The 13,356-nt window shown below is 40.0% G+C and overlaps 1 protein-coding gene across 2 annotated transcripts in view; it reads left to right on the forward strand.

Moving 5' to 3' along the window:
• mdn1 (midasin AAA ATPase 1) overlaps positions 1-13,356 on the forward strand; it is a 206,600-nt gene that overhangs the window by 172,604 nt on the left and 20,640 nt on the right. For both annotated transcript variants that reach the window (XM_017437728.3, XM_037980849.1), the window contains 7 exons: positions 1,614-1,792; positions 4,481-4,642; positions 4,757-4,888; positions 7,139-7,274; positions 8,561-8,718; positions 9,093-9,224; positions 13,120-13,261. In XM_017437728.3, the coding sequence (XP_017293217.1) occupies positions 1,614-1,792; positions 4,481-4,642; positions 4,757-4,888; positions 7,139-7,274; positions 8,561-8,718; positions 9,093-9,224; positions 13,120-13,261 (1,041 nt within the window). The remainder of the gene's footprint in view (positions 1-1,613; positions 1,793-4,480; positions 4,643-4,756; positions 4,889-7,138; positions 7,275-8,560; positions 8,719-9,092; positions 9,225-13,119; positions 13,262-13,356) is intronic.

Here is a 13,356-nt window from a genome sequence, read left to right on the forward strand (position 1 = left end):
CTGAAAGCAGCGTGCAGTTTCCTGTATGCTAACTGCTGCTAACAGAGCTCACAGAGCTAGTTCTGCTGCTTAACAACTTTAAGACTAAACACAAAACCCTATTCAGCAGATTCTAACCTGCAGTGAGTAAAACATGCCCCCCAAAACGGTAATAGAGTAGCAGAAAGAAAGTTTGCAGTGAGGAAGAGGAGCCGTAGCTTCTTCATCATCATACGGAGCGGACAGAGTGTTTTGTTTTGTTTTGTTTTTTTTCTTTTACGGAGCGGACAAACGCGCTGCGGTTGACGTCACCGTTTCCGCGACAACGTTAGTGACGCATAAATTGCGCGACACATATCAATAATGAATTTTGTTGCCAACGCTTTTAATTATCGAATTTTATCAATTTTATCGATTGGTTGTTGCAGCCCTACTATATTAACAACCTGAAATTGCTAACTTTAGCCAGGCAGTTGACCAGTCTCTGCAATGTGCTACTCTATTCACCATTGCATCCAAGAGAAAGCTGTAGGTGTAACAAATTGAATAGTGCCAAGGTTGTAGCATATATTGTCTCTTAAAAGAATCAGAATCAAGAATCGTTAGAAACCAGAATCCAAATTCAAATTCAAACAATGCCCAACCCTATCACTGAGAGTCTGGAGGTGTCTTTAATCAGTAATAGTTACAGAATTCTGGCTTAAAGTAAAAAAAAAATTAAAATGTCACACCAGTTATTTTCTATATGTTTTTGTAAAACAGTTCTTGAAGTATTTCTGGTATGCCATGGATTTGTAATTTTCCTGAAATGACAGATTAATAATCTTGGTTTTGGGGTAGTTAAGTCTCAGGTCGTGCATCTCTGGTCAGTGGTCAATACGATGTGTATTTCGTTCACACTGCCAATAATTTGAATCATTCAAGATACATGAATAGCAAAAACTGATGTGATTCAGCCCCTAATCCCAATGCAGTTTAGCCATTAGTCGCAATACAATTTCGCCTTAATCACAATTCAACGCAATCGTTAATCCATCAACATTAATAAAGATGAACAAAGTGTCTCAGCTTCCTTCCGCTGTTTAAAATGTCATATTTTTGGAGTTCTGTCATGTTGAATTTTTGGAGCCAGAATCTGCACCCACAAAATGTGATGCTGGACCCTTGATATGAACACACCCTCAAATCAGATTTTACTGGTTCAAACGTAACAGACATAACAGCCCAATACAATTAAATGTATCCCAGAATCGCATTGGTTCACACCTGCTTGACTGATGTAGTTGCATTGTGCGTGTTTGTGAATCAATACAAATCAGTTAATCTTCACTTCTAGTCTAGACCAATTGTAGTATTTCATAAAATATGTCAGTATATCAGTACAGCAGAGTTGAAAATGTTCACATTGAAGTTATGGTCTGAACACTTTTCCATTTATTTTAAATGTTTACTACAACTTCTGTTCAATTGATGTATTTCATAAAACACAGAAAGGGTTTATCTTAAAGAGTTCCATCAACCTAAAAGTACTCTTTCGGTCACACTGACAAAAAGTTTAAATTGGAAAGGACATAACATTTTTTCTAAAAACATAAATATTTATTTTTCTTGTTTTTTAATATTTGTCATTTCAGAAGGTGCAGAAGAGAAGGAGGACAGCCTGCTAAAGCCTAGTCACCTGACTCAACTTGTGGAAGTGGAGCTAGAAGGAGATTTAATGACTTTGTCTGTGGGTGACGTTAGTGATGGGATAAAGAGGTTGCTGAGCCGTCTAAGAAGCCACAGAGACTCCTGTCAGACATTAGAGATGGAGGTATGACCTGCACACACTGCATCTATAAAACATAAAACTCACATGTTGAAGTATGAACTTGTTTCACACTGGATATTGTTGAGTTCTGGAGTGATCAAGTCTTAGTTGGCCTATCTGCATGCAGATAAACATGCGGCCATATCATATCAATATCAGTGAGCAATGAGCTGTCTGACACAGAGACTCCTGTCAGAGAGGGGTATACAACAAAGCAAGTTCAACAAACCAGGGGTCTCATTTATAAAACATTGCATAGGATTTATACTAAAAGTGTACATACGCCCAAAAGGCAAAAATGGCATACGCCAAAAAATTCAGATTTATAAAACCATGCGTACACAGACCAGCAAGCAATTTCCATTTATAAAGCACACCTGTACCTAAAAGTTTGTGCACATGGTTCCGCCTCAGGTTCTGCCCTCCACACGCCCACATTCAACCATAAAAGGTCAATGCAAAGCACCTCATGAATGTTTATCTGTATTTCAATGAGCCAGCTGATCAATGTTATTTCATGGTTACCAATTGCAACCACAGACAAAAGTGCAAAGAAACAACATTACACAGAGGCAGAAAGAAATTGATGTGCTTGTGATGAAGTGGAGAACAGAAAAATATCATTTTTGGGAGCCACAGTAGTGGCATTATAAATAAAAAGGAAGTGTTGTGAGTGGCAACCCATTGTTACGACTGTTAATTCAGTGAGTGGGACAGAAAGGACCATGGCCGATTTTAGGGTGGAGGCCACAGCCAGAGCATGTCAGCCACAGGTGGGGGTAAGGGCGTACCCGAACTGACACCATTTGAAGGAAGGATGGCCGGTGTCGTGCCGAAAAGTAATGGTTCTGCCAAAAACTGAGCGGGCGCGCCCCCACGAGGGAGCGGGCACGGGTATGAGCGTGTTATTAAAGCGTGCCGCCTCTGCGCTCTGAGGGTTTGGTAAGGGGTTTAGGAGGCAGAGTCTGAGGGGGGAGCCACTGTCCCCTAGTGTGTTAATCTGTGGTACACATCACCCTGGTGATCATTCAGGGAGAGGGATGTGATGGGGAGAAAACTTTGAAATGTTGTGTGAACTTTTATTTAAGATTTAAGTTGACTTAAAGGCTGTTTTTTATTTGAAAGGTCTTTATGGCTCACCAGCAGTTAGCATAAATAATACTACTGTTTTGAAAGCTTATAAAGTCGATCTAAGATCAAAGTTTGATTATGGAGTGAAATTAAATATCTGAGAGGAATCATCATGGAGCATGGCTTCAATTCCCCACTTCACCATCTGTGTAGCCCGCTTCTCCTTTCTCAAAAATGAGCATACGCATGGGTCAGAGTTGGTATTTTCAACCGTGTAAAGTTTGTGTTTTATAGATCACAAACTTTGCGTGGAAAGTGACATGCACAAGTTTCAGGCCCTGTTTTTTGCGTGAGAGCCCAGGGCTTATTTCCCTTAGCCTGGTTTGACAAAACTTAAAAGTACTAAGAGTAAACAGATTCTACAACGGTAGTTCTGATGTTGCTTTGTCAACTCAGAGTTTCTGCTTCGGTCTCTGAATTTGTTTACATGATAAAAGGGCATTCCACTGGTTATTTCAAGCTTTTTCCACTCAAAATACACCGATCCAACAAATAAAGTTACAGGGGAAAAACATTTCTCCCCTTGAAATTTCATTTATAAAGCACAGCAGGTTGTAGCCTAATAATGGAAAGTGACAAAATAAAGCTTATAATGGGAAAACATTGTTTCCACAATTATAACCAGAGACAAATATTCCTTGTGTGTTTTAGAAAATTGTTAATAATAAATCAGAATAAAATTCTTGCTGCTGTTTAGGTTAAGACAAACAGATCTGAAAAATTTAATGCCACAATCCAGAGGTTCATTTTGCTCTAACACTCCCATATTGTGTAAAATTAGTTCAATATTCAAATCCATCCATCCATCCATCTTCCACTGCTTATCTGTGGTCGTGTTGCGGAGGAGGCAGGTTCAGGAGAGAAACCCAGACATCCTTTTCCTCAGTGACACTCTCCAGCTCCTCCTGGGGGATTCCAAGGCATTCCCAGGCCAGAGAGGGTACATAATCTCTTCAGCAAGTTCTGGGTCTGCCCTGAGGTCTCTTTCCGGTGCTACATGCCCGAAAAATCTCTGAAGGGAGGCGTCCAGGAGGCATTCTAATCAGAAGCCAATCTGCACCTGTTTTTAAGTTAGTATTGTCACAACTACTGCCCTTCATTGTCAAATTACTGGCGTTTGTATATTTCTGATGTCTATTTTTGTTATTTCTGTTTACTTGTCTTGTCTATCGTGACGTGTGCTGCTGCCTTTCTTGGTCAGGTCACCCTTGTGAAAGTGTTCTTGATCTAAATGGTTTTTTTTTATCTGGTTAAATAAAGGTTTAATAAATAAAAAAATACTTTTGTCAGTCGGCAGATAAGCTAACTCTGGTCTGGATAGAGATCTTCAGTGCCTATTGGAAGTGCTCAGTTATGTATTTAGCGCTATCTAAGGTCAGTCAGTTCACTCCAGATGAATGTTAGTGCCAGGTCTCAACGGGGTTCTAGTGTCTGGAGGCTATTTTTAAGCCATAATGTGTCAGGAGAGCCGTCAGTTTGTGATAACAAAGTTACCATTTCCAAAGCTTATTTTCATGTTTAATGTTGTCTACTGATGTTTATATGTCTTTTGTGGCTCAGGGGGTAAACAGGGCGTGCAGGATGTTGGTCCGTGTTGAGCCTCTACTCTGGATTTACTTGGACCTAGTGCGGTACTACCTGGCTGTGTCACTTGGAGTACATAGGAGCACTGGCAAACTGTTGTCTGTCCTGGCCAGCATCTTTACTGAGCTTGCTCAGAAGGTATGGATGATACACGATTTGCAAATTAAAAGTGAACAGAAGAAAGAAAGATGCATTCAGCACATTGTGTTGTCAATAGGGAAAGCTAACTAGTTGTTTTGATGTTGTCCTCAGGGTTTCTGCCTGCCTCAGGAGCTGATGACTGCCGGAGATGGTGCTACTGAATTTCATGACTTCGAGAACGGTGGTATTGGAGAGGGTGATGGCACCAAAGACGTCAGTGACAAAATTGAGAGTGAAGATCAAGTAAGGAAGGTCCTGGTTTCTTTAGATATATTTGAGAAGTGAACAGTGCTTGAAGTCGGCCGGTACTTTCTGGTACTCAATACTGGCACTTCCAAATTTTTGTCCTTAGCATACCGTCATTTTTTGTAGTTAATCGCACTTCTTAAAAACCTATCAGTTCTCTGCATCACCAATTGTAAGCTAAAGCTATAAGCAAAGCTGTGCAAGTGTAGGTAGCCTGATCTGTGGTACAGAGGACTGTAATATATATACTGTCCACACACAGAGAGAAGAATCATTACTGTAAGTAAACGGTAAATCTTTTTGTAATTTAGGTCCTCCCAATTTGACCACTGGAACAGAATAAACAAGTGTGGTCTTGGGGGCTTCAGCACTTACGGAGTTATAATGTGTACAGAGTACAATTAACAGGGATTAAAGTTCTCCATTGCCACGATGCATTTCTGTCAATGGAACGTGGCCAGGACAAATCTGTCCTGGCTGTCATCGGTAAAAATTTGAATGTGGTCTCATTAAAGCGATCCAATCTAATTATGACACAGGGAATAAACTGATGCTGCTTTCTCGAGTAATATGAGGAAGTGTGGAAAAAAATGTTAGTCCAAAGAATTTATAGAATTTAGAATTTGTAAAGAAACATTTCCATTAATCTGCCTTACTCAAGTCCTGTTTTTCTTTTATCTTTAAATAATTTACCACAGGGCTGTATACAGTATTCATTCATACATGTCCTTTAGTTCTGTTTTAACATACAGGTAAAGTCTTCAAGTTTCTGATGAGAGCTCATACCATGGCTCAGACTGGTTTCATAACAAAAAAGTTCTTCATCCTGAGCTTTTAAGTGTCACTGTTGAATTAAATTTTGTTTCTATCATACTCAAAGGGCAGCTAATTCTTATGTCATTGATCAGCTATCAACTAACATGCATCCTAAAACTAATTGTACTAAGGTCGTATATCACTGAGCTGTGACGGTTGAAAAGTTGGTCATTCAGAATTGCCAGAAAATGGTTGAATGTTCAGTTGCGCTCTCACTGAATTCTGAGTGTTTGTGAGCAGTGAATTGTGTGTTGACACAGAGCTCTGTCAGAGCAAAAACTGAAGATTTTAACCCATAAAACTCTATCACAATAAGATGGTGTACTGCTGTTGTCATTTGCGCTCTATTCATCTTTACTGTCAAAGTAAAGACAGTTGTATAGGTAAAAAGTGCTTTATTGACAACTAGTCACAGCCCAGTAAGATACCACCTTTTACTGGGCCATGCAGCCATGTTTTATGCTGCTAATTTTTGACAATCACAACTTTTTTGTGTGTGCATGAGTTGCAAGACTTACATCATTTTTTTAACAATAATTATTTATCATCAGCTTTGTTTGTAGACCCATACATGTTTTCTGTTAAAGCAGAGCTCCTGTGCAGGTGCCAAAATACAGCTGTAGCACTAGAATTAAGGAAGCTAAATTGAGAAGGGTTCAAGAAGCGTTTGAGACACCCACGACAACTCTGCAATTATTTTGAGAGAAAATTTGTTGGCAAGACTGCAAACTTCTGCCACTCTATTCATTATCTGCCTCTTGTTCCAGAGTTGGGTTGCGGGGGCAGCAGCTTGAGCAGAGAGGCCCAGGCATCTCTTTGCACAGCTGCTTCTTCTAGCTCTTCAGGCAGAATTCCAAGTTGTTCACAGGCCACCTGAGAGACAGTCTCTTCATCGTGACCTGGGTCTTACCCGGTGTTTCCTCCCAGATGGACATGCCCGAAACACGTCCTTAAGGAGGCATCCAGGGAGCATCCTTACCAGATGCCTGAACCACCTTAACTGGCTCATCTTTATGTGGAGGAACAGTGACTCTACTCTGAGTCTCTCCCGAAGAAAGATAGATCTTTATTCTCATTGTACAGTTGCACTTTGTGTACTAGCACAACCAAATTGGAGCACTTTCCTCCTCCCTTGGTGCAAACATGCAAAAAATAAAAACATAATGTAGTCATTTAAAAGCAAGTGCTTTCAAAATATTTAAAGGCAAGCACTGTTATAAAAGCATTTACAAAAACATAACACATTGGAATGCTACAAAATACTATAAAAATAAACAATCTAGACTGATGAGACTCAGATACTCAGACTCAGATACTTTAGTGAAATACAGTATGTTTGTACACAGGTTTTGTTTTTGGTATGTTAATGCCGTCTGTGTACACAATGGATTTTCTAATTCTCTTATGAAATTGTTCTTTTTTATCCTTGAGGTTGAGGACACATTTCAGGAGGGTCAGGTGAATGAAGACGATCAGGACAAGGGAAACGTTAAGCCAGAAGACGATGCCATTGAAATGTCAGAAGACTTCAATGGCCAAATGCATGATGGGGATGAGAATGAAGCAGGTCAGTTCAATGAAAGGCAATCTACCAAACTTGTTCTAGAGCTATATTAGGACTGGAGCTTGCTTGGCACTGGTTCTTTCTGTTTTCATCATTGAAACCATTGACTCTAGCATAAAAAAACAACCCAAGAGAAAAAGAACTGGTTTTGTTAGGAGCTGGAGACAGGCTTAACGCTCTGGCATACTTCATAAGAAGTCAAGAAGTCGGTTAGCAGTCACATGGTTGCAAGCTGTTTGTTTTCGCACACACCTTTCATAATCAACAAAACACTCGGCTCAGAACTCCCGGGAAGCTCCTACAGTGTTACAACAGGTTTCTCCCTGCAGGCTTCTCAACCCTCCTGTCCTTGTACAGGGTTTTGCTTCCCTTATCTCGACCAGACATGTTTATTAAACCAACTGAGACAGTCACAGCTAGAAAGAGCTGCCTGTATGTCTGCACAGTCTTTTTAAGTTCATAGGTGTATACGTTTTCCTGGAACAATTGTAAAGACGGCTGCATTTTGTAACAGTCTCGGCCAGATGCTTCTCAGCGGAGCATTAGAAGTAAAATGATTCTAATGAAGCTCACTGGCTTTTCAGCATGAACACACCCAGAACAACTTATGATCAATCACACAATACTTGGCGCATACCCCTGTGCGAAAAAGTTTGATCAGGGCCTTGTGTTGCGATGGGGCAGACGAAGCACCTACGCAAACAAAAATGATGCGATTTTTGCCCTGCAACCAAGTGAATGAGTGCCGACTTCTTGACTTCTCATGGAATGTGCAAAGGCCTTTACAAAGATAAACATCCATCTATCCAATTTCTTTTTCCATTTGTTCAAGTCTGGGGTCATGGGAAGCTGTTGCCTGCCTTCACAACTCAACAAATAATGATAATGTCTTTTGTGCCATGTTTGAAAACTTTGAGTTACTTTCACATTTAGTCATTTTCATTTAGAACAGAACCAAGAAAACAGTTTGCATCAACAAAATTAAGAAATTTCATCAGTGTAATACCATAAGCAAAGTATCATCGTAAGTCTCAAAGTGAATGATGGTCAGAGCACCACAATGAACTGAATTTATAAACAGTTTGTAACTCTGTTTAAAATGTTGGCTCTTTTAATATCCTGTGTTTAAATATCCTGTTTGCTTCTTCGCTTGTTCAGTTATCAGCACTGTTTATAGATTCTGTTTGATACACCGTGGGCCCTGTGAGAATCACTTTTTATAGATCATGTTCAGAAATAGCTCTTTGTGTTTAAACATGGTTGGCTTTTCTCATTCTGAACATTTGTAGGTGACAATGAGGAGTCATGTGAAGAGGATGAAGAGGACCTGGACAAAAAGATGGGAGACCTGGGACAAGGTCAAACAGATGTTCTGGATGAAAGAATGTGGGGGGATGACGATGAGGAGGCAGGAAGTGAGGAGGAGTCTGGACAAGGCATGGATCAGGTATGTTTTTAGGTTTTTTACACAAGAGATTGGGACATCATAAATTGAACTCAGACATTAAATGGAAGAAAAAACTTATATTTAACCTTTTTAATTTCCCCAGGTTCTGCAAAGTGATATACATTGTTTCTTATTCACACACAGAGTCACCCAGTGCATACTATTACGTAAATACTTTGCACAATATATACAGCACATACTCACATTCTCATTTATATAGCTGAAGTTTTATCTTTGGCAGTGGGGTTGCTAAAGCTGCCCCAATGTTGAGCATCAGTTAGAATGTACATTTATTTGTACTAAATTTATTCTAATTTGTTGTTCAAACAATTTTGGCTTGAATCTTAATTTTCTGTTGGGTATAAATCTGTAAGGGTGAATCAGAGCTGGTTGCCAAAGACGATAACTTGGACACAGTGGACTCCAATGAAGACAAGAAGAAACAGGACAAAGATGAACAAATGTGTGAAGATGAGAAAGAGAAGATTCATGAACAAGGAGATGAGGTAAAGGGGGCAGGGGAGCTTGTCAAAACTACTGTGGGCTGATTTTGTTTTGGGAGAGGGGGTGTTAGGGTGAAAGGTATGCCATAAAATGTCCTGATGCATGCTCAATAATCCAAGTAGATAAATCTAACAAGGTTGAGTAAAGTCCTGTGGACGGGTTCTTCTATGTTGAAACATTTCATCTTTTATCCAAATGGCTTTTTCAGTCTGAGAAGCTGCAAGAAAACTCAGTCTTATAGACAGCACCAATGATGTATATTCTTCAGACATGATATGCCGCTCTAAAGACATGGGCCGATGTGCGCTGAACGCAACACCATTTTGCTCAAGTAATCTTAAAGACACAGGGCTATGTAAACAATGCTGAGGACTTACAAAATTAGGATTTTTTGTGTGTAAGATGAGCCCAATTTTAGATGTACTCTATCATACAAGTTCACAGATATACACTGTTGTTTTAATAATAAAAATAATAGTAATACACATTCATTTAACAAATAATAATAATAATAAATAACTATTATATTAATAGGTAAGTAAATTCAGAATCATTTATTTACAATGACAACCAGGTCAAGAGGCAGCAACAACAGGACACAAAGAGCAATGATAAAAGCAGAAGATACAAAATCAGCATTTTTCAGACAGACTGTACACAACTGAAAAAATGAAAAGAAATGTTTAAAAAAGGATTGTGAACAATACCAAACAGTGGCTCTGCAATATCGCGTAGACATCGGGGGCAGTCCCCCTGGATTGGCAGACCGGGGTGGTGGTCCCTCTATTTAAAAAGAGGGACTGCAGAGTGTGTTCCAACTACAGAGGGATCACACTCCTAAGCATCCCTGGTAAGGTTTGTTCAGGGTTCTGGAGAGGAGGGTTTGTCGGATAGTTGAATCTCGGATTCAGGAAGAGCAGTTTTGTTTTCGTCCTGGTCGTGGAACACTGGACCAGCTTTACACCCTCAGCAGGGTCCTTGAGGGTGCATGGGGGTTCGCCCAACCAGTCTACATGTGTTTTGTGGACTTGGAGAAGGCATTTGACTGTATCCCTCAGGGAGGCCTGTGGGGGGTGCTCCGGGAGTATGGTGTACCAGGCCCTTTGATACGGGCTGTTAGGTCCCTATATGACCGGTGTCAGAGCTTGGTCCGCATTGCCAGCAGTAAGTCAGATTTGACTCCGCCAAGGTTGCCCTTTGTCACAGATTCTGTTCATAACTTTTATGGAAAAAATTTTGTTTTAGCGGCCTTAGAGTCACATCTCAGCTTTTTGCAGATGATGTGGTACTACTGGCTTTATTAAATTGTGATCTCCAGCTTTCACTGGAGTGGTTCGCAGCCATGTGTGAAACGGCCGGGATGAGAATCGGTGCCTCCAAATCCGAGACCATGGTCTTGAGCCGGAAAAGGGTAGAGTGCCTTCTCCGGGTCTGGGAAGATGTCCGGCCCCAAATGGATGAGTTTAAGTATCTCGGGATCTTCTTCACGAATGAGGAAAAAATGAAGCGGGAGATTGACAGGCGGATTGATGCTGTGTCTGCAGTGATGCAGGCGCTGTACCGATCTGTCATGCTGAAAAGAGAGCTGAGTTAAAAGGTGAAGCTCTCGATTTACTGGTCGATCTACATTCCTACCCTCATCTATGGTCACGAGCTTTAGGTAGGGACCGAAAGAACAAGATCACAGATACAAGCGGCTGAAATGAGTTTCCTCTCTTTTAGAGATAGATTGAGAAGCTCTGTCAATTGGGAGGGACTCAGAGTAGAGCCGCTGCTCCTCCACATCGAGAGGAGCCAGTTGAGGTGGCTTGGGCATCTGGTTAGGATGCCTCCTGGAAGCATCCCTGGTGAGGTGTTCCAGGCACGTCCCACTGGGAGGAGACCCAGGGGAAGACCCAGGACACGCTGGAGAGACTATGTTTCTTGGCTGGCCTGGGAACACCATGGGATTTCCCCCGAGGAGCTGGCCCAACTTGCTGGGGAGAAGGAAGTCTGGGCCTCTCTGCTTAGGCTGCTACCCCCGTGACCCGACCCCGGATAAGTGGAAGAAAATGGATGTATAGCCGATCACAGTCCTCCTGGCACTTAACAGCATACAACAATATTCCCAGGGGGTTTCACGGGACCAGGTCTTTTGGATAAACCGTTTTTTGCTGTAATGTATTTTGGGGTTTGAAAGCCACTGGGACATCATGTTTAGAGAATAAACATCTCTGTTTTTCTGAAACTCCCACATCATACAGAATGACCACTGTCCCTGTTTAGGTTTCTTATAATAAGTAACCCAAACAGGACTCTAGTCAGCCACCAAGTGAAAAGGAGGAACCCGTCAATCCAGAGGACTTGACTCAACCTTGTTAGATATGCCGTAAAACTAATAGATTTAACAGCTAATTGTTGTAAGTTTGCAAATCATATATTCAGTAACTGTTAATGTGATTTATTTTTTTTTAAATTATTATTATTTTTATGATTTGGTGGGTATTTGTGTGTTCATTTGTCTGTCTTTTAGCAGAATATCTCTTGAACAATGGAATGGATTTTGAATGAAACTTTCACGAAGTAATCATGAAATGTAAATGTACAAGTCATTAACTTCTCGAGTCAAGCCAAATCAAGTTAGCTACCACAGCTAATCGATCTTAGAAAACACAAAAATGGGTTTAACTCAGTCAGTTTCATAAATATTGAGCTAAAATTTGGTGCAGTAGTAGCTAAGCTCAACACAGCTCAACACAACACAGACTTCTTTATATTGTGTGATGTCACACCTAAGTCATTTACAAGATTTAACCAAAATGGCTGTAATTTTGTCCTTTCTCATCATCAATTCAATTCAAATTCAAAAATACTTTATTTATCCCAAAGGGAAATTAAATGTTGGGGTAGCTCATTTAAATCAAGGAGTTATTATAGATGGTGATGGCTGTGGGCAGGAAAGATCTCCTGTAGCGGTCCGCTTTACAGCTAATCTGAAGAAGCCCTTGACTAAAGAGACTCTGTTTTCCGATGACGGTCTCATAAAGAGGATGGTCAGGGTTGTCCATGATTTCCTTGATTTTATGCAAAATGATAAAATGATTTTAGTTTTAAACTCTAGCATGAAAACTGGCAGGCAATTTTCATTTCTATTAGTAATGCCAGGCCTTTCATTTTAGGGGTCTTTTGCAATAGCAAAATGTTCAGCTGGTAAAATATTTTTTGTCATATCAGTGATTTATTTTAAATAGACAATGTAAAGGAGTTGAAATTCTCCTCAGATGAAAAGAGTTGGAATGTATTACTAACTTAAGTGTGTAATACAAATGAAAGTCAGAAGAGATGCAGTTTTTAAATCATTCTTGGAAACAATTAGGAAAATCTAATGACTAATCTAAAGTAATTATCTATGCAGAGTTTTCTAGTTTTAGATTTCTCCAGGCAAGATAGCTAAGTAAAGCTGATTATCACTTTATTAATGTTGAAACTCTTATTTTTTTAATCAAGTGAAAGTTTTTTAAAGAAGATTGAACAGATATAAGAACTTACCCCATATAACTAAGGAAGAGCCACAAATAAACTAATGTAATAAATGATTAAAAACATTTAAAAATGTAAGAAACATTTTTAAATGCAATACTAGCAAAATTTCACCCAATTTACAATCCAATCAATATCATTATGAATAATACCAAGAGGCAAATCCAGTGTTCCAACCTCATCACATTTCAAATGATTTAAGAATGCAAATGATTTTTATAGTCACTTCACTAAATAGACAGGACATATTTGATAATTGAAATGCTGTTTCTCTCTCACCTTGATTGATAATAATGATAATTCATTAGACATTCAGTCTAACTGAATGAGGTATAGCCCTCTATGTGCTGTCTGAGCTTTGATTTTGTTGGTTTCTAGAGGGAGTTTGATGAGAATGAGGTGGACCCCTATCATGGTGAGCAGGAAAAGAGACCCGAACCCGAAGCCATGGATCTGCCCCAGGACCTCAACCTGGACCAGGATGAAGAAGCTGGAGATGTTGAAGAGAGCAGTGATGGTGGTGAGAACAACAGCTGAACTTATGGCATCTTATAAATCAGTGGTTCCCAAAGATTTTCTTCTGGGTCCTCCTATGGATTACAGTAACACCCCCCC

This window comes from Kryptolebias marmoratus, linkage group LG17 (genome assembly GCF_001649575.2).
Source record: "Kryptolebias marmoratus isolate JLee-2015 linkage group LG17, ASM164957v2, whole genome shotgun sequence".
Classification (NCBI taxonomy): Eukaryota; Metazoa; Chordata; class Actinopteri; order Cyprinodontiformes; family Rivulidae; genus Kryptolebias; species Kryptolebias marmoratus.